Source organism: Gorilla gorilla, chromosome 21, assembly GCF_029281585.2.
Source record: "Gorilla gorilla gorilla isolate KB3781 chromosome 21, NHGRI_mGorGor1-v2.1_pri, whole genome shotgun sequence".
Lineage (NCBI taxonomy): Eukaryota > Metazoa > Chordata > Mammalia > Primates > Hominidae > Gorilla > Gorilla gorilla.
Window position 1 is genome coordinate 48071486 of NC_073245.2, and position 25928 is coordinate 48097413.

The 25928-nt window shown below is 41.4% G+C and overlaps 1 protein-coding gene and 1 pseudogene across 3 annotated transcripts in view; both read left to right on the plus strand.

Annotated features, from left to right (window-relative positions):
* PHF20 (PHD finger protein 20) overlaps nt 1-25928 on the plus strand; it is a 183402-nt gene that overhangs the window by 89356 nt on the left and 68118 nt on the right. For all 3 annotated transcript variants that reach the window (XM_031005036.3, XM_055373429.2, XM_055373432.2), the window contains 5 exons: nt 515-594; nt 5222-5609; nt 11611-11724; nt 13121-13300; nt 13816-13995. In XM_031005036.3, coding sequence (XP_030860896.1) covers nt 515-594; nt 5222-5609; nt 11611-11724; nt 13121-13300; nt 13816-13995 — 942 coding nt within the window. The remainder of the gene's footprint in view (nt 1-514; nt 595-5221; nt 5610-11610; nt 11725-13120; nt 13301-13815; nt 13996-25928) is intronic.
* LOC129529183 (HIG1 domain family member 1A, mitochondrial-like) lies at nt 20072-21402 on the plus strand (annotated as a pseudogene).

Consider the following 25928-nt stretch of genomic DNA (forward strand, 5'->3'; position numbering starts at 1 on the left):
TTGGCCAGGCTGGTCTCGAACTCCTGACCTCGTCATCCGCCTGCCTCGGCCTCCCAAAGTGCTGGGATTACAGGCGTGAGCCATGATGTTCCTTTTAAAACTTGAGAGCTATTACTGCCCCCGATCCTGGAACGTAAAGATTAAATTATAAAAGTGAAAAATTCACCAAGGAATAAATAAGTCTGCATTTTACTCACATTCTTAATTGTTTTACTGCTCTTTGTTCTTCACTTAAATTCAGTGAAATTTTTTTTATTTTAACGAAGCATCTAAAAACGAGTTTATTTTTTTGATGGATTTCAATTTACGTAGGTAGAAAACTGTAATCTTAACTAAGAAATGAAGATAAGCATACTGTTATCTTGGACATAAGTAAGACTGAATATGATTCTTAAACAGTTTTAAACTCCTATAAGCTTATTATGTGGTTGGAGATCCTTTGTGTTTATACTTTGAAAAGTTACCACTTTCATGAAATTGTGAGTTAAAATCATGATATCTTCTTGAATTTTAGGTACTTACACTGTGAAATTTTATGATGGAGTAGTTCAGACTGTCAAACATATTCATGTCAAAGCTTTTTCCAAAGATCAGGTGAGAAATGTGGTTTTGTGCTTTGTGTTATGAATAATGCTAACATTGTAGTTTTGTTTCCTCAAATAAAGACATTACATTTGTTTATGATGGCAAGTGTTTATTTCCTCCATCTGACACAATTTCACCAGAAAATAATACACAAGTTTTCAGAATTTGTAAATATTTGTCTGTTTGCTGTTTCCTATTTATTTATTTGTTTATTTAGAAACAGAGTCCCGCTCTGTCGCCCAGGCTGGAGTACAATGGTGCGATCTTGGCTCACTGCAACCTCCACCTCCTGGGTTCAAGCAATTCTCCTGTCTCAGCCTCCTGAGTTGCTGGGATTATAGGCGCACGCCACCACGCCTGGCTAATTTTTTTGTATTTTTAGTAGAGACGGGGTTTCACCGTATTGGTCAGGCTGGTCTCGAATTCCTGACCTCAGGTGATCCACCTGCCTCGGCCTCCCAAGGTGCTGGGATTACAGGTGTGAGCCACTGTGTCTGGCCACTGTTTCCTTATAACAGAGATTTTTTTTCAAAAGTGCCAAATGCTTGGATACCATTGCCTATATTCTGTTCTCCTAATCTTTTTTCAACAATGGTTATTCTTTTCTTCTCTCTGTGCCCTGCGCCCCACAAGAGCTGTTAGCCGTACAGGAAACTTGTTGAATTGCTTGAGGAGACCTCCAGTATGTTTTCTGTTCATCTAGCTCTGTCTTTTAGCTTAGGACCATTACTTGGTGGTTTACAGAGCTATCATTTGGCACAGATTTGGCAGCCACTTGTGCTAGATGTGCCTGGTTTGTGATTTTGGTATCCTGTTGTTCCAGTCACCATGCATGTACTTGCCTGAGCATGGGGCCTGAGTTTTAATACTGGAAATATGGTTTGCATAGATACGGGCCATCTAGAAGTGTTGCCTACTTTCTTCATGATTTTTCCCCTTTTGTCTTTTTCGTGTTTATGTTTTAATAGTTGAGGGGAAAATAGAGATTAAAATTTGGATATTGGTGTTTTTAAAAACCCTGATTATTACTAATTTCAGCTGTTGAGACAGCTAATTTAGCAATTTAGTAAAAGATTTTATCACTGAGGCATCATAACTTGTTACTCATCTGCTTGGATAGTAGTTGATGTGACAATATTTGGTGATGCTATAACCTGTTGTGTCTTTGGTTTTTGGTTTTTTTTTTTGGAGACAGAGTCTTGTTCTGTCGCCTGGGCTGGTGTGCAGTGGCGCAATCTTGGCCCACTGCAACTTCCCTGCCTCCCCAGTTCAAGTGATTCTCCTGCCTCAGCCTCCCAAGTAGCTGAGACTAGGCGCGTGCCACCACGCCCGGCTCATTTTTTGTATTTTGGTAGAGACAGGGTTTCACCACGTTGTCCAGGCTGGTCTCAAACTCCTGAGCTCAGGCAATCCGCCCACCTCGGCCTCCCAAAATGCTAGGATTACAGGCATGAGCCACTGCGCCTGGCCCTCTGTTGTGTCTTTGTGATGATGAAATGATTCTACTTATGAGAGATTTTTAATGGATTCTTCCGTATGTATATTTGTAAGTTGTGTTTTTTTTGAGACCGAGTCTCTCTCTCTCACCCATACTGAAGTGCAGTGGCCCAATCTCTGCTCAGTGCAAACTCCACCTCCCAAGTTAAAGTGATTCTCGTCTCAGCCTCCTGATTTGCTGGGATTACAGGCATGTGCCACCACGCCTGGCTAATTTTTGTATTTTTAGTAGACGGGGTTTCACCATGTTGGCCAGGGTGGTCCTGAACTCCTGACCTCAAGTGATCCGCCCACCTTGGACTCCCAAAGTGCTGGGATTACAGGTGTGGGCCACCATGTCTGGCCTATTCATAAGTTTCTAAGAAATTTTTTTTTTTTTTTTTTTTTTTTTTTTGAGATGGAGTCTCACTCTGTAGCCTAGGCTGGAGTACAGTGATGCAATCTAGGCTCACTGTAAACTCCACCTCCCGGGTTCAAGCAATTCTCCTTCCTCAGCCTCCTGAGTAGCCGGGACTACAGGCATGCACCACTATGCCCAGCTAATTTTTGTATTTTTAATAGAGATGGGGGTTTCACCATGTTGGCCAGGCTGGTCTTGAAGTCCTGACCTCGGGTGATCTGCCTACCTTGGCCTCCCAAAGTGCTGAGATTACAGGGCATGAGCCACCATGCCCAGCCGATTCAAAGGATTTTGATACATGATACCTTTAGTGGTAACCTCAAGAATGTTTTTGCCTTTTGCTGGTTTTCCTTTTCAGAAAATTAACAAAATTAATTACATAAAGCTTTGGCCCTGATGATGCTTTTTCTTTGATCACTTGTCTCTCAGGCATGTAAGGAGCCATACAGTACTCTAAAACATTATTTTGGCCTTAAATTTGGCAATTTTTGTGTTAGGTTTGTAGAATGAGTTAATATAGAGGACAGAATTATAAACTTGTCCAGAATTGGCAGGTTATATCCAGAACCTTCCCAAGTGGAAGTCCAGGGCTCTAGATAACAATTGTTCATCTGTTTACTCTGCGTTACTCAGTAAATTGATGGATAGCACTCACAGTGCTTTGGCTTGGAGGTGGGTGCCTTACCCAGTGAGGATTTCTGGGTGCCATGCTTCATTTCTCATTTCCCAATGGCCTCTGAGTGTCTGACCTTAGCCCGGTAGGCCCTTAAGCACAGGCCCAAGGCTCCTGGACTTGGCTTCTTTTCCAAGAGGGTACAGTGGTTTGGCTAGAGTTATCTGTCATGGGCAATTTCAAAGGTTTTTCATATACTATTGGAATAGATTGAGTTTTTTTTTTTTTCTGTAGGACTGCACTGCCTTATAAATGTTTTGATAGTCTCTATATTAGTAACACTTATGTTTTTGAAGTTATTATACATGTTTACTGTAGAAAAATATATAAGTACAAAGCACAAAGAAAATAAAAACTATAATTCCATCAAACAGATATCATTGTTCTTAACGTTTTGGTGTATAACTTAACAATTTGATGTATACATCTTTCTGTGTTTTTTATTAAACATACGTGTGTGTGTATTTATTTTCAAAATTGGAGTTGTGGTACATTAATATAGTACTGCTCTTTTAACTAACATTTCCCCATGTTCCTTAATATTCTGAGAATATAATTTTTAACAGCTATGTAGTATTCTGTAATATGTATGTAACTACTTTGCGTAACCAATTCTCAAATGGTCATTAAGGATATTTGTAAATCCAGGTACACAAGTCTGATTATTATTTTAGCTAATTTTATTTCTAGGAATTTATTCTAGTTCAAAGGTATAACCTTTTTAGTTTTGACTCAAATTGCCATCTCCTCCCTGAACTCCCAACAAGAAGGGCAATTTCAGTTTATATTTCTGCTGGCTGTTACCGAGAATGGCTGTTCTCAAACCTGGCTGCTTTCAGAATAATTTGGGGGACTTGAAAAAATATTTCCTTGTTAATTATTTTTCCCTGTAGAACAAATTAAACTTTTATTTGTTGAGTATTTAGGTACTCCTTCCTGCTTCCAGTGAAAACCTATGTGCCTAGTGTGTGCTAGGTGCTGGGGATCCCATATGAACATAGTATAGTGGTCTCTGCTCTTTTGAGGTCCTAGAAGAGAGATATGTACACAAATAAACTTATAGTTTTGGAATCTCTAGAGCTTTCAGACCTGGCCTTATTATGAAACAGTCACAATAGAGGACCCTCGATTTTTAGTGTGAATTTTAAAGAATGTAATTTAGGGAGAACATAACTAAGAAGCGGTATTTCCTACCAATAGACAAAAACTCCAAGTAGCTCGGGAACATAGTAGGTGGCTTGTTGAACTGAGCACAGCCTTTATCTGATAGAGGAAGCAGAGACCCTGGTTCTGGGTTGGATAATCTTTATAGTTTTCCTGTTAAGCTTCCAGTTATCAGTTTTTGTTTTTCTATAGACAAGACATCAGCATTTGCTGGCAAACTGAACCAGGCCTCTGAAAAGCTCTGGGTTAGTATAGTCATGCTGGGGATAAGGACAGAGCATGAAGGCATTTTCTTCGAACACCTTTGTCAGAAAGATTGCTTTCCAGAATTTTAAGGCCAGGCATGGTGACTCATGCCTATAATCCCAATACTTTAGGAGGCTGAGGCAGGAGGATTGCTTGAGCCCAGGAGTTTGAGACCAGCCTGGGCAACATAGGGAGACCCTATTGCTACAAAAAATAACAGTAAAAAACTTAGCTGGGCGTGGTGAAGCATGCCTGTGGTCCCAGCTACTCAGAAGGCTGAGATGGGAGGATCGCTTGGGCCTGGGAGGTTGAGGCTGCATGAGCCATGATTGTGCCACTGCACTCCAGCCTGGGCAACAGAGAGAGACTCTGTCTCAGAAACAAAAACAAACAAAAACCCAGAATTTTATTTTCTAGTGACTTATTCATCATAATAAGGGAGATTGCACTGCCTCCGGAATAATTGAATTGTTTTAAGTTTAAGGATTGGTTCTCAACTCAGTACAGGTGGCTGTTGTCAGTGGTGCTTTGTATATGTGATCTGGCATATGTCTTGTTTTAATTTCTTTGTTTGTCTTCATAAGTTTGTAAGAAACTCCTAATTTTGTATTTGCAAGTAATCACGAAGTGTTTCATCGCTATTTTGCTCATTTTAGAATATTGTGGGTAATGCTAGGCCTAAAGAAACAGATCACAAAAGTCTTTCATCATCTCCTGATAAACGAGAGAAGTTTAAAGAACAGAGAAAAGCAACAGTGAATGTGAAGAAAGACAAAGAAGATAAACCCTTAAAGACAGAAAAGCGACCCAAGCAGCCTGATAAAGAAGGAAAGTTAATCTGTTCTGAAAAGGGGAAAGTGTCAGAGAAAAGTCTTCCCAAGAACGAGAAGGAAGACAAGGAAAACATTTCCGAAAATGACAGAGAGTATTCTGGAGATGCCCAAGTGGATAAGAAACCTGAAAATGACATTGTGAAGAGTCCACAAGAAAACTTGAGGGAACCCAAAAGAAAACGAGGCAGACCCCCTTCCATAGCTCCTACTGGTGAGTTTTTTAAGTGGGCTCTGCAATGGGCAATGCCAGAGTATTCTTCTGTGGCCCTTTGTGGTTCTTTGTAACTTGTGTACGTCAACCGTTTGTTTTTGTGACTGATTTTGAATTGTCTTATGATCTGGAAACAAGTTGTGTTCATGAAGCTGAATTTAAGTGAGGTACATATCCAAGTGAATCTAAGTTGGGAAGCATGTTCATAACTGAGTTTCCTAAAGTAGTGGTTAACTGTTGACTAAATACTTCAGCTTATATGATAAAACCTGATAAACCGAGGCCTTTTGCTTATGCTTTTTCAAATGATCTCAGTTTAAGTCAGCTTAATAGAACCTAGAATCAGGAAATAGAGTTTTAATGAGACAGACATGAAAGAAAAGAAATAGTAAAAAGGTATGGGCTTCTGAAGGAGATGGGGACAAAGGAACATTGAAACTAGAAAAGCATGGGTGCATTTTGAAATTGAGCTCCTTGGAGAGTGATTATTGATTAGAAATTTTCACAGTCTAAATAAAAAGCCGAGATGGCTAATTGGTAAGAGTCAAGGTTAGAGGGTATAGATTTAGGGAAGAATGCAGTTATTAAAAAACTTAAAATTTGGAATTCTTCTAGAATAACCAAGAATGAAACAAGCCCTGATTTCTTCCTAAGCCAAACACTCGTTCTCCAAATCAATTCAATGGCATGAAGAGGCCCCCCCGGTTCTCTGGACTGAGCCTGCCATTGATTAATATGTGCAGTGACCTTCAGACATTCTTGATTGTGCATTCTTTATGTGTTCAGTTGAAAAACTGTGAATCCCCTAGCACGTTTTAAAGCAGTATTTATCTTTTTCTCACAAGTTTAAATAGCTGCAGTGGATATATTTAAAATACAAAACATGAAGGCTGAGTGCGTTGGTGCATGTTTGTTGTCCCAGCTACTCAGGAGGCTGAGGTGGGAGGATTGCTTGAGCCCAAGAATTCCAAACCAGCCTGGGCAATGTAGTGACACCCCATCTCAAAACACACACACACACACACACACACAAATATTTTCATCAAAACTGTGGAACTACAGAGCAAACCTTTTCATTATTCCCTAACGATGTAGAGAATGCAAAGCCAGTCTTCCTTATCAAATCAGACTATCAGACTTAATTTCTGTGGAAAAAAATTTAACTTACTTCACATAAGTGTATTAGTACTCATTGTAAGATAGGAAATTATATAATAGGTTGATTTGTCTCTATATGAAATAAGGGATCTTTCCCTGTAGTGCTTGTAACTGGGTTACCCTCAAGAGCTGAGGGTGCTGCAATTGTCCGTAGGCCTAAATAGGGCCTAGACCTCTGCTGTCTAGTATGGTAGCCACTAGCTGCATGGGGCTATTGACTACTTGAAATGTAGCTAGTCTGAATTGAGATATGCTGTAAGTGTAAGTAAATGCTAGATTTCAAATACTTAGTTCAAAAAAAGAATGTAACACACCTCAATTTTAAAATATTGATTATGGCTGGGCCTGTAATCTCAGTGGTTTGGGAGGTCCAGGCGGGTGGATTACTTGAGGTTAGGAGTTTGAGACCAGCCTGGCCAACATGGTGAAACACCGTCTCTACTGAAAAAATATAAAGACAAATTAGCCAGGCTTGGTGGTGGGTGCCTGTAATCCCAGCTACTCAGGAGGCTGACGCAAGAGAATTGCTTGAAACCCAGGAGGTGGAGGTTGCAGTGAGCTGAGATCGGGCCACTGCATTCCAGCTTGGGCGACAAAACAAAAAAAATTGATTCCATGTTGAAATGTTTTTAGAGGCTGGGTGCAGTGCCTCATCCCTGTAATCATGCCAGCACTTTGGGAGGCTGATGAGGGAGGATCACTTGAGTCCAGAAGTTTGAGACCAGCCTTGGCAACATAGTGAGACCTCATCTCTACAAAAAATGAAAAAATTGGCTGAGAGTGGTGGCACGTGCTTGTAGTCCCAGCGATTCCAGAGTCTGAGGCAGGAAGGTTGCTGAGCCCAGTTTTTTAAAAAAAAATTTTTTTAAAGTACTGGATTAAATAAAATAGTATTTAAATTAACTTTTTAAGTTGTGTTTTTTTTTTTTTTTTGACAGGGTCTCACTCTGTTACCTAGGCTGGAGTGCAGTGGCGTGATTGTGGCTCACTCCATTCTCCACCTCCTAGGCTCAAGCGATGCTCCTATCTCAGCCTCCTGAGTCGCTGGGACTACAGGCACATGCCACCATGCCCGGCTAATTTATTTCTTGTAGAGACAGGGTTTCACTATGTTTCCCAGGTTTGTCTCAATCTCCGGGCCTCAAGCAAACAATCCTGCCTTGGCCTCTGAAAGTGTTGAGATTACAGGCATGAGCCACCATGCCTGGCACTTAAAAACCAAACCCTCTTATGTGATGAGTAAAAAAATTCAAAATTGGCCAGGCGTGGTGGCTCAGGAATTTGAGACCAGGCTGGCCAACATGGTGAAATCCTGTCTCCACTAAAAATACAAAAATTGGCCGGGCATGGTGGTTCATGCCTGTAATCCCAGCATTCTGGGAGACCAACGTGGGTGGGTCACCTGAGGTCAGGAGTTCGAAACCAGCCTGGCCAACATGGTGAAACCCCCATCTCTACTAACAACACAAAAATTAGATGAGCGTGGTGGCATGCACCTGTAATCCCAGCTACTTGGGAGGCTGAGGCAGGAGAATCTCTTGAACCCAGGAGGCAGAGGATACAGTGAGCCGATATCGCACCACTGCTCTCCAGCCTGGGTGACAGAGCGAGACTCCATCTCAAAAAAACAAAAAATAATAAAATAAAATAAACTTACATGTGGCTTGCACTCTTAGTATATTTCTGTTGGACAGCACTGACTTTATGTTCACTGGCTTTCTCAACTGAGTTTTGGGAGAGAAGCCACAATACCCAAGGCATCCTTGATCTGTGATGGATTGACCTTAGTGCATTGAGAATGGTACTAGCTGTATACCACCCTTAGGAAAACAGAGAAAATATATCTCTGTTCAGATGAGGAACCCCAGTTGAGAAAATCTGGAAGTTTTAAACCTCCAGGCTGAGCACCATGTTAAGATGTGGGATGAGTGAGAGGCAGGCCCTTTTATGTAAAGTGGGAGAAGGGCAGTTAAAGGCAGTTATTATACAAGGAGAGGTGGAAAATGTAAACTGGCAGAAATCTGACATGTCCTTAGGCAGAAATCTGACATGTCCTTAGCTCAGTTTAGGAAAGAGTATGTATGAGAACTGAGTGTTTTGAAACTAATTCTCCTTTAGCTATTCATGCCCTGGCTTATACCCTCCAGAAAGTATGAACAGAAGTAGTTGTACCCCAACAAGCAGACTGCTCCTTTGAAGCCACATGACTCCATTGAGATAAGAACACGGACATTCGGTTTTTATATTTTTATAAGTGTAGGATTTCATAATGAGTAGGATAAATTTAATATAGAAGGGATGTTTTCTAAGTTTATGGTTAATCCTTGCCCAAGGCATTTGTAAAAACAGATTCCAGCCATGCCTCAGTTCTTTTCCAGTCAGACTGTCTGGATGGGAATCTGGGAATATGAATTGTTAACAAGCTTCCCAGATGACTTATACTGTAAGAAGAGTTTGGGAAACACTCAAGTTCTGTACAGTCAGCTCCTATTTATATACGGTATCAAAGGGAAGAAGACTTGCCAAGTATCCCATATATTGTTCACATCCCCTTAAAACATTACTTGGAATAAGTTCATTGATTTGTAGAGCCTTCCTTGAGCACCCTAGATTGTATAGACTTGATTGGGAACAGGATCTGAGCTATTTAGAGAGGGTTGTTTATATATATTTTAATTTTTATTTTTTTGAGATGGAGTCTTACTCTGTCTCCCAGGCTGGAGTGCAGTGGCATGATCTCGGCTCATTGTAACCACCGCCTCCTGGGTTCAAGTGATTCTTGTGCCTCAGCCTCCCGAGTAGCTGGGACTACAGGCATGTGCCACCATGCCTGGCTAATTTTTTGTATGTTTAGTAGAGACAGGGTTTCACCATGTTGGCTATGCTAGTCTTGAACTCCTGAGCTCAGGTGATCTGCCTGCCTCCGCCTCCCAAAGTGCTGGGATTACAGGCGTGAGCCACCACAGCCAGCCTGTTTGTATTTATGTTTAACTTGGAATGTGTGGGATTTCCAAGTTCTGCCAGTTGGAACAAAATAATATTGGCCCATTGGGAAGTTGGAACACAGGAAGAGCCTCAGAGTTCAACGGTCTTCTCTGGTTTGCTTCCTCACACTTCAGGCCGTGTCTTGTTGAGCCATTTGACCGACCTGAAGCTACAGGTCTTAGATGAGTCTTTTCTGTCCCTCTTCCCCTCTTCTCATCTTTCTCCCTTCCCTTCCTCTTTTCCTCCCATTTACTTCTCTTCCTCCCTCTTCCTTTCCTCCTTCCTCTTCTCTCTCCTCCTCTCACCCTTCCTGAGACCCCTTAGCTCTGCCTTCCTGCCCAACTTCCCAGTTTCTTTCTTCTGCCTGCCTTTTCGATTCTCATCTTTTCTGATTTGGGGTGAGCTTCTTAGGTGGTAGGTTTAAAACAAAATAGTAAGGGCCGGGCGTGGTGGCTCACGCCTGTAATCTCAGCACTTTGGGAGGTCAAGGCAGGCGGATCACCTGAGGTCAGGAGTTCGAGAACAGCCTGACCAACATGGAGAAACCCTGTCTCTACTAAAAATACAAAATTAGCCAGGTGTGGTGGCACATGCCTGTAATCCCAGCTACTTGGGAGGCTGAGGCAGGAGAATCACTTGAACCCGGGAGGCAGAGCTTGCGGTGAGCTGAGATCGCACCATTGCAGTCCAGCCTGGGCAACGAGAGCAAAACTCCATCTCAAAAAAAAGTTAATAGTAAATACTATGCTGGGCAGGTGGCTCACACCTGTAATCTCAGCACTTTGGGAGGCTGAGGCGGGCAGATCACTTGATGTCAGGAGTTCAAGACCAGCCTGGCCAACATGGTGAAACCCCATCTCTATTAAAAATACAAAAAAAAAAAATTTTGCCAGGTATGGCAGGTGCCTGTAATCCCAGCTACAGGGAAGGCTGAGGCAGGACAATCACTTGAACCCAGGAGGCAAAGGTAGCAGTGAGCCGAGATCGTGCCACTGCACTCTAGCCTGGGCAACAGACCCAGACTTCATCTCAAAAAAACAAGCAAGCAAGCAAGCAAGCAAGCAAACAAAAATCTAAATAGTAAGTACTCTTCAAAGGCTTAGCATCTGTACTGCTAAATTATGTCAGAGCTGGGTTTGCTGGGGACCAGCAGCCTTGCCTGAAACATTGACTGTTAACTAGCATAGTCTCCCAAGAATTTTTTTAGGATTTTGTTTAAGAAAATACAAATTCTCGGCTGGGTCTCGTGGCTCATGCTTGTAATCCCAGAACTTTGGGAGGACGAGGCAGCTGGATCACTTGAGGTCAGGAATTTGAGACCAGCCTGACCAACATGGGGAAACTGTGACTCTACTAAAATTACAAAAATTAGCCGGGTGTGGTGTCGGGTGCCTGTAATCCCACCTACTCCGGAGGCTGAGGCAGGAGAATCGTTTGCACCTGGGAGGCGGAGGTTGCAGTGAGCAGAGATCGCGGCACTGCACTCCAGCTTGGGTGACAGAGTGAGACTCCATCTCAAAAAAAAAAAATCCACAAATTCTCTTGGACATTTTTCTTGTACCCTCAAAACTAGGCCCAGTGCTAAGATAATTAATGTAGCAAGTAGAGGTTGAAAACTGGAGCTGGATCGTAGAAAAGATTCAGGAGGTCAATTGGCAAGGTATCACCATCTCCTGTAAGGAAGTAATTTCTCACTCATTTTACTTTTTTTCTTTTATCTTAAGTAAGAATGCCCTTTTGATGGCCCATTTATAATGCAGTGATTTATGCATATATATATATGTTTTATTTATATATAAAAATGACAGACACTAAGAAATTATGTATCTTTTTTTGTGTGGTTTTATAAACATGGTAGCTGTGGATTCAAACTCTCAAACTTTGCAACCAATAACATTGGAACTGAGAAGAAGGAAAATATCAAAAGGATGTGAAGTCCCATTAAAACGTCCTCGGCTTGACAAAAATTCATGTGAGTCTCCAGTTTGTTTATGTGTGGCTAGAATTTGACATTGTTTGGGTCAACTTCCTCTATATTCATCCTGTCCCCCATTCCCTATAGGCTCTAATGTTTGTCTCTGGTCACATGAGGTAATGTGAGTTGGATGCAGTTGGATCAGAAGGAGTTTTTGCTAGAAGAAAAATAAATCCCAAAGCACAAACTGTACTAATGTTGGGTTCTGTGGTATCATCTCCATATCCATAAATCACATTTGATTTGGATGCCACTGGAAATTTAATGGCTTAGAAAGGGATGGGTTTCATATGCAGAGTGAAACTTTAAAAATACTACTTATTGGCCTGGCGCAGTGGCTCATGCCTGTAATCCCAGCAGTTTGGGAGGCTGAGGTGGGTGGATCATCTGAGGTCAGGAGTTTGAGACCAGCCTGGCCAACATGGTGAAACCCTATCTTTACTAAAAATATAAAAATTAGCCGGGTGTGGCCAGGCGCGGTAGCTCACGCCTGTAATCCCAGCACTTTGGGAGGCTGAGGTGGGCAGATCATGAGGACAGGAGATTGAGACCATCTTGGCTAACATGGTGAAACCCCATCTCTACTAAAAATATAAAAAATTAGCCGGGTGTTGTGGCAGGCACCTGTAGTCCCAGCTATTCAGGAGGCTGAGGCAGAAGAATGGCATGAACCCGGGAGGCGGAGCTAGCAGTGAGCCGAGATCGCGCCACTGCCCTCCAGCCTGGGCGAGAGAGCGAGACACCGTCTCAAAAAAAAAAAAAAAAAAAAAAAAAAAAATTAGCCGGGTATGATGGTGGGTGCCTGTAATCCCAGCTACTTGGGAGGCTGAGGCAGGAGAATTGTTTGAACTTGGGAGGCAGAGGTTGCAGTGAGCCAAGACTGCCACTGCCCTCCAGCCTGGGTGATAGAGTGAGACTCTGTCCTATAAAAAATAAAAATACAAAATAAAATACTATTTATTGATTTAAAAAAATACCCTCTGGAGTGAGTTGGCTCAAATGTTTAAATAAAATAAAAAAATATCCTGTTGGCTCCAAAAAGGATTTGTGATAGCTCTAAGTGAGGCTCTTATAAACCTTTTTAAGTCGACTTTGGAAGTTAGTACATTTGGGAAGCCCCAAAATAGAACATAGTTGTCAAGATTCGGACATGACCTAGCACATGTTTTCAGACCATGAATCCTTAAAGAAGTGAAATTCTGTCCTGGCAGGGACACTTTTCCCTTACTTAAAACTGTAAACTAGTAAAGGGTATTTCCTTTTATCACTACTCTAACATTCCAGTAGTCTCTCTGTAAAGTCCTTTTAGAGACATCCAGCCCTGAAATCTGTAGTAGCACAGTTATTTCTTCTTGTTGGTCTCTTGACTACAACTCTCTTAATGGTTTAATAGCCCAGGAAAAGTCAAAAAACTACTCGGAAAACACTGACAAAGACTTATCGAGGAGACGTTCCTCCAGGCTGTCCACTAATGGGACCCATGAGATCCTAGATCCTGACTTGGTTGTATCAGATTTGGTTGATACGGATCCTTTGCAAGACACGTTGTCTAGTACCAAGGAATCTGAAGAAGGTGAGTCAGTCTGTTCAGGAATTGTCTTGCCAACCTGGTGCCTATTTAGTGAGAATCAATCTAAATCATTATGTTCTGCCTTCCACAAGTATTAAATTGTCTTGAAATCAAACTATTGAATGTGCTGCAGTGTTTTTATAATGTATTGCTCTTCACTGATGATTTATTCAATAGACATACTTTCTGGATGCATTTGTGGTTGGTTTTGCTTATCTACCGTTCAATGTTGGCCTGGAGGTACACTGTTCGAAGAGCCCTGCTTCTCTCTCTCTGCTGCCATCTCATTCATGCCTTTGTGTTTATACTTCCAGCAATTTCTCCTTTCACTTTAACCTCTTTCTTTGAGAAGCTCACAAGCCAGCCTGTATGTACGGGAACCTGTGAATGTATGCTTTTATGTTTTAGATTAATTCCTTCCTCTAAAAAGTCCCTGGCTTTCTTAGACTGTTGTAGGACTTTTGATTTCAGAATTACATACATGTATATTTCCCCCAAACTTTCTTTTTTTCTTCTAGGTCAGTTGAAGTCTACTTTGGAAGCTGGCCAGGTCTCATCTGCACTGACTTGCCACTCCTTTGGGGATGGATCCGGGGCTGCAGGCTTGGAGTTGAACTGCCCATCAATGGGAGAAAACACGATGAAAACAGAACCGACTTCTCCCCTTGTGGAATTACGAGAGATTTCAACTGTGGAAGGTTCATATTTAGAGTTAAATTAATCCTCTTTTTATATACACTTTTGCTTATGCTTTGTGAACTAAAAAAAAAAAAATGACTTTTCTGTTGATGTTTTTCACCTTTTATTAATATTCCCTTATCATTTTAATGTTATGCTCCTTTCATTTCTGATTTTGATAATTTGTGTTCCCTCTCTTAGTATGACTAGGGCTTTATCTATTTTGTTTTCAAAGAACTAACTTTTTACTTCAATTTTCTCTATTGTTTATTTTTAAAAATATAATTGATTTCTGTTTTGATCTTGCTTTCTTCCTTCAATTTTTTCTAGAACTTTACCTAATTGATTTTAGATCTTTCTTCCTTTTTTTTTTTCATTACCTGGTGAAAAGATCTTTCTTCCTAATATGAGCATTTAAAGTTATAAATTTCTGGCTGGGCGCCATGGCTCATGCCTGTAATCCCAGCACTTTGGGAGGCCGAGGTGGGTGGATTGCCTGAGGTGGAGAGTTCGAGACCAGCCTGGCCAGCATGGTGAAACCCTGACTCTACTAAAAATACAAAAATTAGCTGGGCATGGTGGCAGGCACCTGTAGTCCCAGCTACTCGGGAAGCTGAGGCAGGAGAATTGCTTGAACCCAGGAGGCGGAGGTTGCGGTGAGCCAAGATCATGCCATTGCACTCCAGCCTGGGCAGCAGAGCGAGACTCAGTCTAAATAAATAAATAAATAATGAAATTATACATTTCCTACTGAGAACTGCTTTAGCAGCATCCTACACATTTTGATATGTCGTGTTTTTATTTTTGTTCAGTTTAATATATCTTGTGATTTATTTGTTGACCGTGGGTTACTTAGAAGTATGTTGTTTCAGTCTGAAGTATTTTATGTTTTTGTAGATACCTTATTGCTATTGATTTCTAATATAGTTTTACTGTGGTCAGAGAACATACTCTGTAGGATTTCAATCTTTTTATATTTGTTGAGATTTAATTTATGGTCCAGCATATGATCTGTCCTGGTGAATGTTTCATATGCACTTGAAAAGAATGTGTATTTTACCGTTGTCGTGTGTTTGTTGTGTATCTGTCAGTTAGATCAAGGTAGTTGATGGTGTTTCTCTGATAAATTGATTTTTGTGGGTTTTTTTTCCTTTTGGTCTAGTTCTGTCAATTTCTAAGAGAAGGTTGTTAGGTTGTTAAAATCTTTGTTATTGTGGATTTGTTCATTTCTCCCTTTAATTTTGTCATTTTTGCTTTGTGTATTTTGAAGATCTTTTAGATGCATACACATTTATAATTTTTTTTTTTTTTTTTTTTGAGACAGAATCTTGCTTTGTCACGCAGGCTGGAGTGCAGTGGTTGATCTCCACTCACTTCAACCTCTGCCTCCTGGGTTCAAGCAACTCTCATGTCTCAGCCTCCCAAGTAGCTGGGATTACAGGAGTGTGCCACCACGCCCAGCTAATTTTTGTATTTTTAGTAGAGACAGGGTCTCTCCGTGTTGACCAGGTTGGCCTCGAACTCCTGACCACAGGTGATCTGCCCACCTCGGCCTCCCAAAGTGCTAGGATTACAGGTGTGAGCCACCATTTCTGGCCTAAATGTAATTGTTGATATGGTTGGTTTTTAGTCTAACATTTGGCTGTGTTTTGTCTGTCTTTTTTTTTTTTTTAAAGACAGAGTCTTGCTCTATTGCCCAGGCTGGAGTGCAGTGGTGCGATTTCTGCTCACTGCAACGTCTGCCTCCTGGGTTGAAGCGATTCATCTGCCTCAGCCTCCTGAGTAGCTGGAATTATAGGCACCCACCACCACAATCGGCTAATTTTTGTATTTTTTAGTAGAGACAGGGTTTCACCATGTTGGCCAGGTTGGTTGTCTGTTTATATTATTTGTGTTTTGTTCTTTTGTTTCTTGTTTTTTAGGTTAACTGATTTTTTAAGAATTTCATTTTAATTCATCTGTTAGCTTTTAGCTGTATTTCTAGCATTTTGAAAGAGGTTACTCTATGGATTATGGTATACATCCTTAACTTCTCACAGTTCACTTAGAGTTAATATTTAACCACTTTATGTAAAAATGTTCCATTAACCTCCCCCATGTTGTAGCTGTCACATGAATTATATCTACATATGCTATAAATTCCTTTTTAAAAAAATTTTTATTTACATATTTTTTTGAGATGGCGTTTCACTCTTGTTGCCCAGGTGGAGTGCAATGGCACGATCTTGGCTCACTGCAACCTCTGCCTCCCAGATTCAAGTGATTCTCCTGCCTCAGCCTCCCAAGTAGCTGGGATTACAGTCATGTGCCACCATGCCTGGCTAAATTTTTTTTGTATTTTTAGTAGAGATGGGGTTTCACCACGTTGGTCAAGCTGGTCTGGAACTCCTGACCTCAAGTGATCTACCCGCCTTGACTTCCCAAAGTACTGTGATTATAGGCGTGAGCCACCACACCTGGCCTGCTATAAATTTCATAATGTAGTATTATAAGTTTTGCTTTACACAATTATGTATGTTAAAGACGATAAGGCAAAAAGCGACAGTCATATTTACACATGCCTATTTCCAATGTTCTTTATTTCTTCGAAGATTTCTTTTCAGCGTGAAGAATTTCCTTCAGATTTTCTTATAGGTTCCTGATGACAAATTCTTCTGGTTTTTGTTAAAACTTGACTTTTTTTTTTAAAGATAGAGTCTCACTCTGTTTCCCAGGCTGGAGTGCAGTGGCACAATCACAGCTCAGAGCAGCCTGGACCTCCTGGGCTCAAGTGATCCTCCTGTCTCAGTCACTTGAGTAGCTGGGACTACAGGCGTGTGCTACCATGTCCAGCTAATTTTTTTTCTTTTCTCAACTTTTAGTTAAAAAACAAACAAATAAGACTATGTGTCTATAGAATTGTCTACTTTTTATTTGGATAACTTAAAAAAATTTTTTTTGAATAGTTTTTTTTTTTTTCTTGGCCAGATGCTATATAGTTAACATAAATGTAGTAGAGCAGCTGTTTGAAAATAGTGAATCTCAGCACTCTGGGAGGTTGAGACGGGAGGGTCACTTGAGGCCAGGAGTTCAAGACTCGCTATATTGAAGGCCTTGCATCAACATAGTGAGACCCTCCCTCTTCAAAAAATAAAAAAATTAGCCTGGCATGATGGTTCATGCCTATAGTCCCAGCTACTTGGGAGGCGGAGGTGGGAGGATCACTTGAACCAGGGAGGTCGAGGCTGCCTTGAGCTGTGATTGTACCACTGCCAGCCTGGGTGACAGAGGAAGACCCTATCTCCTAAAATATTTTTAAAAATTTGCCAGGGGTGGTGGCTCACGCCTGTAATCCCAGCACTCTCGGATGCCTAGGCGGGCAGATCATTTGAGGTCAGGAATTCGAGACCAGCCTGGCCAACATGGTGAAACCCCGTCTCTACTAAAAATACAAAAACTTGCTGGGCTTGGTGGCGCACGCCTGTAGTCCCAGCTACTCTGGAGATTGAGACAGGAGAATTGCTTAAACCCAGAAGGCAGAGATTGCAGTGAGTTGAGATCGCACCACTGCACTCCAGCCTGGGTGACAGAGCGAGATTCCATCTCAAAAAAGAAAAAAAAAAAAATTAAAAGAGTACTGAAGTATTCATTCCTAGCTCATCTCTGCAGCTGTTCTCTTAGTTCTCTGTCTATCTTCGTCCATAGTGTTGTGCTTCAGCCTCCAGGGCTTGTCGGGGCAAGGGATCTTCCTTTTTTTGCTACTCCTCCTCTTAGTGTCAGGGCTCTTTTCTTCCCAGCCTGCTCTTCTGACATGTGGGGCAAATTACTAAAGTTCATATATAAATGAGGTGGAAATTTAATCTCGGAATTTAGTTGTCTGTCTTGGCAGGGAGAGCTCTAGATGACAGCCACATCCCTTGTGACTCAGCAGACTAAGCTTTTAATTATGTTGTCTTAAGGGTGTTGGTATGTTAGATGTCACTTGAAATTTGTAGTTAATTGTTCCTACACCACTAGGAAATACGCCATGCATATAAGTGAGGAGACTAGATTAGAAGCTAACTCTAGTGCCTTTTGTAAAGTTTACGTATTTTATGGGGTCTTGGGCTCTACTTTTTCCCAAAATATACACATACATAATTTCTGTCTTGTGTTAGCTAACCTAATTATGTTTCTGGATTGTGGAGAGGACAGAATCAAGTATAGTAAGGGTGGGACAGGTGACTCTAGGGGAAAAGGATGATGGTGAGATTTCATGTCGTCGTCTGCATCCTTACAAAGGTCTCACAGTAGCCTTTCTAAGGGAATAATTTTGAAACCATTGCAACTGATTGAAGCAATTATCTATTTTCCAAGAGGGTTAATAGTAAGGGTGGAGGTCAAATTACTTTGAGCTTGAGCCAAGAGGAATAAATATAGCATGGAACCCATTACTGTATTTTTTTTTTTGAATGAGGTATTTGCTTTTTGCTTTAGTGACTTAAAAGCCAGAAGAGATGGCCGGGCCTGGTGGCTCGTGCCTGTAATCCTAGGACTTTGGGAGGCCGAGGTGGGCAGATCACTTGAGGTCAGGAGTTCGAGACCAGCCTGGCCAACATGGTGAAACCCCATCTCTACCAAAAATACAAAAATTAGCCGGGTATGGTGGCAGGCGCCTGTAATCCTAGCTACTCGGGAGGCTGAGGCAGGAGAGTTGCTTGAACCTGGGAGGTGGAGGTTGCAGTGAGCCGAGATTGTGCTCCTGCACCCAGCTTAGGTGACAGAGCGAGACTCTATCTCAAAAATTAAAAAATTAAAAAGCCAGAGATGAATGCAGTTGTGACTGTTGTAATTGGGCAAGCATTCATTTATGCAGTAAAACAGAAGTTAGTAATTCCCCTAGAAGTTTAGAGGTCTCAGGCTGGGCGTGGTGGCTCACGCCTGTAATTCCAGCACTTTGGGAGGCCAAGGCGGGCAGATCACCTGACGTCAGGGGTTAGAGACCAGCCTGGCCAACATGGTGAAACCCCATCTCTACTAAAGATACAAAAATTTGGCCGGGCGCAGAGTCTCATGCCTGTAATCCCAGCACTTTGGGAGGCCGAGGCAGGCGGATCACAAGGTCAGGAGATCAAGACCATCCTGTCTAACACGGTGAAACCCCATCTCTACTAAAAATACAAAAAAATTGGCCGGGCGTGGTGGCCGGCGCCCGTAGTCCCAGCTACTCGGGAGGCTGAGGCAGGAGAATGGCGTAAACCTGGGAGGCGGAGCTTGCAGTGAGCCTAGATCATGCCACTGCACTCCAGCCTGGGCGACAGAGTGAGACTCCGTCTCAAAAAAAAAAAAAAGATACAAAAATTTGCTGGGCATGGTGGTGGGCGCCTGTAATCCTGGATACTTGGGAGGCTGAGGCAGGAGAATTGCTTGAACCTGGGAGGAAGAGGTTGCAGTTTGCCGAGATTGTGCCACTGCTCTCCAGCCTGAGAGACAGAGTGAGACTCCATCTCAAAAAAAAAAAAAGTTTAGAGGTCATATTATTATCTGAAAATGGGCTGCTGCAAATATTTAGCAAGTGCCTAGTAAGTGCCAGTGCCAGACCCTATTCTTTTCTTTCTTTTCTTTTCTTTTTTAAATTTTTTTATTTTTATTTTTTATTTTTGAGACAGTCTCACTGTGTTGCCCAGGCTGGAGTGCAGTGGTGTGATTTCGGCTCACTGCAACCTCCGCCTCCCAGGTTCAAGTGATTCTCCTGCCTCAGCCTCCCACTTTCTTTTTTTTTTTTTTTTTTGAAGGCGGAGTCTCACTCTTTTGCCCACGCCGTAGTACAGTGGTATGATCTTAGGTCACTGCAGCCTCTAACTCCTGGTCTCAAGTGATCTCCTGCTTCAGCCTCAGACCCTATTCTAAGCTGTCTCATTGGTTGATACTCTACAAGAAGCACAGAATAAACAAGAGAGAAAAACAAATAGAAATACAGGTCCATTCAGTTAAGTTCTTTTTACTAAATACCTGGTAGAAGTGGGACACTTTGCCACAGGATCCAGATCAGTGATTCTAACCCATGAAATCTTGCTGTGTTTGTTGTTAGTTATAAAACGAATGAATTGTCACTGAAGTATCAAAAATTAACAGATGATTTACTTATAAATTAACTAGTTAAGATTTAGCATGATGACTATAATAGTTTTTGCAAATTATTTACTTTTAAATTAACTAGTTAAGATTTAGTGTAATGCCTATAGTATTTTAGCTTTAATGAATTTGTGTTCTCTATGGTTTCTTGAGCAGGAGAGTCATAGATCTACAGCCATTTTAGTTTGGGAAATTGTGTGTGTCTATGGTTTTTCCTATCATCAAGTATGTATTGTGATGGAAACTGATAGAGAATTCATTATTCTGGGGGTTAGAGAGATGAATGCGACATCTGTTCTAGGCCCTTCCAGGTCTTTCTGTCCAGACGAATGGATGAGACTTCAGATACCTATGATACAAGAAAGTAAGATGATGTCATGACAAACTTAGAATAAAACTATGAGAATAGAGAGAAGAATGACAGTGAAAATGTGTGCCTCTTACATAGAAATTGACCTCTTCAGGTTGGCGTGTGCGAGATTTTCTTGCTCTAGGGAGATTCTTTAAGCAATCACTATGTCAACAAACACAGATGTTTCCCTTTCTGAATTCATATGATGAAGATCAGGGATCCAAACTTATTCAAAAAGCTAAAGAGGCACCATTCATACTTGTTGGAATAGAAGGTTTTGCAGCAATTGTTGCATATGGATTATACAAATTGAAGAGCAGGGGAAATACTAAAATGTCCCTTCATCTGATCCACATGCGTGTGGCAGCCCAAGGCTTTGTTGTAGGAGCAATGACTGTTGTTATATCATGTATCGAGAATTCTGGGCAAGACCTAAGCCTTAGAAGAAGAGATGCTGTCTTGCTCTTGTAGGAGGAGCTTGCTTTAGTTAGACGTCTCATTATTGAAGTTACGTATTACTGTTGAAAATAAACTAATTTGTATGGGTTTAGATGGTAACACGGCATTTTGAATATTGACTTCCTTTCTTGCAGGCTTGATTTGCCTGTTGACCGAATTACTAGTGACTAGTTTACTAACTAGGTCATTCAAGGAAGTCAAGTTAACTTAAAAGAAACATGTCACCTAAATGCACTTGATGGTGTTGAATGTCCACCTTCTTAAATTGTTAAGATGAACTTAGTTCTAAGGAAGATAACAGGCCAACCCTGAAGTACTCCCAGTTTGCTGCAGAATCTCACATATTTTGGATGTTATAGAAGAGTCCTATTCGCCCTAGTTAATTTAACTTTTTTTTTGCCTGTTTTGTGGACTGGCTGGCTCTTTTAGAACTCTGTCCAAAAAGTGCATGGACTATAACTTGTAAAGCTTCCCACAACTGACAATATATATATGTGCGTGTATTTAAACCAAATCTGGAAAACTTACAATACAGCTGCATAATAGTAGTATTTATTAAAGAATCACAATTGTAAACATGAGAATAACTTATGGATTCTAGTTTAGTTCTTTAGTAATTGCAAATTATATTTTTGCTGTTGTTATATTAGAATAATTTTTGAATGTCATCTTGAAATAGAAATATGTATTTTAAGCACTCATGCAAAGGTAAATGAACACTGTTTAAATGTGTGCTTTGCTTATTTTTTCTGTAATAATCGTAAACATTAAACTGAACAAATTACCTATAGTAGTTTTGATTAATGACTTAAGAGCAAGCTGGTTTGGCCAGACAGTCTACCCAAACTTTTATATACCATAGAATGTTATTACACTTGTGAAATTCTCCTGTCTAACCTGAATTTACATTCCATGGTGGTAACATGGTATATGTATTGTTATTAAAGTAAGTGAGCCATGTCAAAAAAAAAAAAAAAAAAAAAAGAAATTGACCTCTTCAAGACCAGCCTGGGCAACATGGTGAAACCCCATCTCTCCAAAAAAAAAAAAAAAAAACCCTCCAAAACAAAACAGAATAAAACCCCAAAAACCAAATTAGCCGGGTGTGGTGGCATGTGCGTGTAATCCCAGCTACTTGTGAGGCTCTGAGGTGGGAGAATCGATTGAGCCCAGGAGGTCAAAGCTATAATAAGCCATGATCATGGCAACACTGTGCTCCAGAGCTGTGACAGAGTGAGACCCTGTGAAAGAAGGAAAGAAAGAGAGAAAGAGAAAGGAGAGAGAGAAAGAAATTAATTGACTTCAACTCACTTACTGAGCCTTTACCATATGCCTAGGACTGCTAACTGTTGCGTATGCAAAGATGAGTGGGCACTCTTGGTCTTAGTGTTCATTAACTGCTATTTGGATTTGCTATTTGCCTCTTGGGGAGAGGTGATACTTAGGTTGGTACTTTAGCGGCAGGGATGGAAGAAGGCGGTACTTGCACGGGACCCTGAAGGATGGGCAGCAGTTAGGCATTTGAAAATGGAGGCAAAGCAGCTAGCACAGCATGACCATAGGGCGATTTCTGAGACTGTCAGGTATGTGTTTTGAGGTAATTGCAGACTTCCTGAAGTGTGTTAAGGTGGGGTAAGTTGCTGCCAAACTGAGGTTGGTTGCTTTGAGGAATTTACTGAGAAACTGAAAAATGCTTCATTTTCAGGATAGGGAGATAGCCTGTGTTGGCAGGATTGCTTTCCTTCCATTTAGCTATTTTGTGGCCATAAGATATTTTTTCTGCATATATTTTAAAGAAGTTTTTATTTTGAAATAATTTGTTATTAAAAATGTTAAAAAATGGTACAAAGAATATACCTTTAACCAAATTACCCAATTGCTAGCAATTTACCATATTTACTTTATTATTCTACTCTTTAAAGTACTTTTTCTAGATGGGATGTGGTGGCTCATGCCTGTAATTCCAGCATTTTGGGAGGCTGAAGCGGGCAGATCACTTGAGGTCAGGAGTTCGAGACCAGCCTGGCCAACATAGTGAAACCCTGTCTCTACAAAAATAAAAAAATTAGTCAGGCGTGATGGCACATGCTTGTAGTCCCAGCTACTCGAAAGGCTGAGGCAGGAGAATCTCTTGAGCTCGGGAGGCGGAGATTGCAGTGAGCCAAGATTGTGCCACTGTACTCCAGCCTAGATGACAGAGCGAGACTCTGTCTCAAAGAAAAGAAAAATTAAAAAATTTTTTTTAGAAAGTACTTTTTCTGAATTGTTTAAAAATAAGTTCCAGACCTTTATCTCTAAATACATTTTTTTTGAGACGGAGTTTCTCGCTCTTGTCACCCAGGCTGGAGGGTAGTGGTGCAATTTCTGCTCACTGCAACCTTCGCCTCCTGGGTTTAAGAGATTCTCTTGCCTCAGCCTCCCGAGTAGCTTGGATTACAGGCACATGCTACCATGCCCGACTAATTTTTGTATTTTTAGTAGAGGCTGGGTTTCACCATGTTGGCCAGGCTAGTCTTGAACTCCTGACCTCAGGTGATCCACCCACCTTGGCCTCACAAAGTGCTGGGATTATAGGCGTGAGCCACCGCACCCGGCCTCCCTAAGTACTTTTTAGAAAATCCCATATTTAATTAGCTGGGCGTGGTGGTGGGCGCCTGTAATCCCAGCTACTTGGGAGGCTGAGGTGGGCGAATTGCTTGAACCCAGGAGGTGGAGGTTGCAGTGAGCTGAGATAGCACCACTGCACTCCAGCCTGGGTGACAGAGCAAGACTCTGTCTAAAAAAAAAAAAAAGAAAAAGAAAAAAAAAAAGAAAAAAATATTCCATATTTCCTAAAGACAAGGACATTCTTCTACATTACCACAATATAATTTTCAAAATCAGGACCTTCTTCAGACTTTATCAGTTTGTGCCTTTCACCCCATTTATGGCAGTCATCTTGTTTTTATTCTGTATGCTTTTTTTGGGCAATTGAAAAAATATTCATAAATTTGAAAAGAACTCCAGAAATATACAAGGATAATTCAACTAACATTCTTGTCTCCCATAGTCCCATGGCCTACTACTGTTAGTATCTGGTCATGAGGGCCTCAGGGCCATACATTGGCCTGCAGGGCCCAGCTTCTTCTGGCCACCTGTTGCCTCACCTTCCTGTTGATTCTGCAGCCACATGGCCTCCTTGCTATCCTGCAGGCATAACTTACGGATTCTAGTTGAGTTCTTTAGTAATTGCAAACTATATTTTTGCTGCTGTTATATTAGAATAATTTTTAAATGTCATCTTGAAATAGAAATATTTATTTTAAGCACTCATGCAAAGGTAAATGAACACTTTTTAAATGTGTTCATTGCTTATTTTTTCCATAAGAATTGTAAACATTAAACTCAACAAATTACCCATAATGGTTTTGATTAATGACTTAAGAGCAAGCTGGTTTGGCCAGTCTACCCAAACTTTTATATACCATAGAATGTTATTACACTTGTGAAATTCTCTTGTCTAACCTGAATTTACATTCCATGGTGGTTACATGGTATATGTATTGTTACACTCCTACCTCTGGGCCTTGTTCAAGCACACTTTTATTGAGTACTTTTTATCCCCAGCCAGAGCAAGTAGATCCATTGGGAACATATCAGTAATGTGATGGGTAATATTTATTTATGTATTCATTCATTTATTTGTTTGAGAAGGGTTTTGCTCTGTCATCCAGGCTGGAGTGTAATGGCATGAACATAGCTCACTGCAGCCTCAACCTCCTGGGCTTAAGCCATCTTTCCGCCTCAGCCTGCTGAGTAGCTAGGACTACAGACATGTGGCACCAAGCCTGGCTAATTTTTAAATTTTTTGTGGAGACAGGGTCTAGATATATTGACCATGCTAGTCTTGAATTCTGGGCCCCCGCCTTGGCCTCCCAAAGTGGTGGGATTGGAGGTGTGAGTCACTATGCCCAGCCCTGTCTTCTTTCACAATTACATATAATTAGGCCAGGCACAGTGGCTCAAGTCTGTAATCCCAGCACTTTTGGAGGCCAAGGCAGGCAGATCACCTGAGGTCAGGAGTTGGAGACCAGCCTGGACAACATGGCAAAACCCTGTTTCTACTAAAAATACAAAAGTTTAGCCAGGTGCGGTGGTGTGTGCCTGTAGTCCCAGCTACTCAGGAGGCTGAGAGAGGAGAATTGCTTGAGCGTGGGAGGCAGAGGTTGCAGTGAGCCAAGATCACGTTATTGCACTCCTGCCTGGGTGACAGAACGACACTCTGTCTCAAAAAAAAAGAAAAAAGAAAAAGAATATAATTAGCTAGGCATTGTGGCACACGCCTGTAGTCCCAGCTAAACCGGGAGGCTGACATGGGAGGATCTAAGCCCAGGCATTCGGTGTTGCAGTGAGCTATGATCCTACCATTGCACTCCAGCCTTGACAACAGAGTGAGACCCTGTCTCTGGAAAAACAAAAACAAAAACAATTACGTATAATTTATTTCATTGTATGGATGTTCCATAATTTATTTACCTAGCCCCTGCTGAAAGATATTTAAGTTCTTTCTAACTTTTCCCTATTAATTCTCCCTGTTTTACAGACAAAGAGCCTAATATTTGCCATGAAGGAGTGAGTTAGCTAGAGTGGCACACTTCCTAATGGTCAGTATTGTAGAGGTTGGTAAAATTAAATTAAATTTTTGTTTGAGACAGGGTCTCACTCTGTCATCCAGGCTGGAATGCAGTGGCGCTGTCACGGCTCACTGCAGTGTTGACTTCCAGAGCTTCAGTGATCCTCCCACTGTTCAGCCTCCTAAATCATTGGGACCACAGGCACTCGCCATCACTCCTGGCTAATTTTTGTATTTTTTGTAGAGACAGGGTTTTGCCATTTTGCCCAGGCTGGTCTCGAACCCCTGAGCTCAAGCAATCCACTTGCCTCGGCTTCCCAAAGTGCTGGAATTACAGGTGTGAGCCAGTGTGTCTGGCCCAGAGTCTGTAACTGTTGTTTTCCTGCTGAGTGCCTCATTCCATCTGATAAGATGCTGGGTGCTATATAAATCAAGTG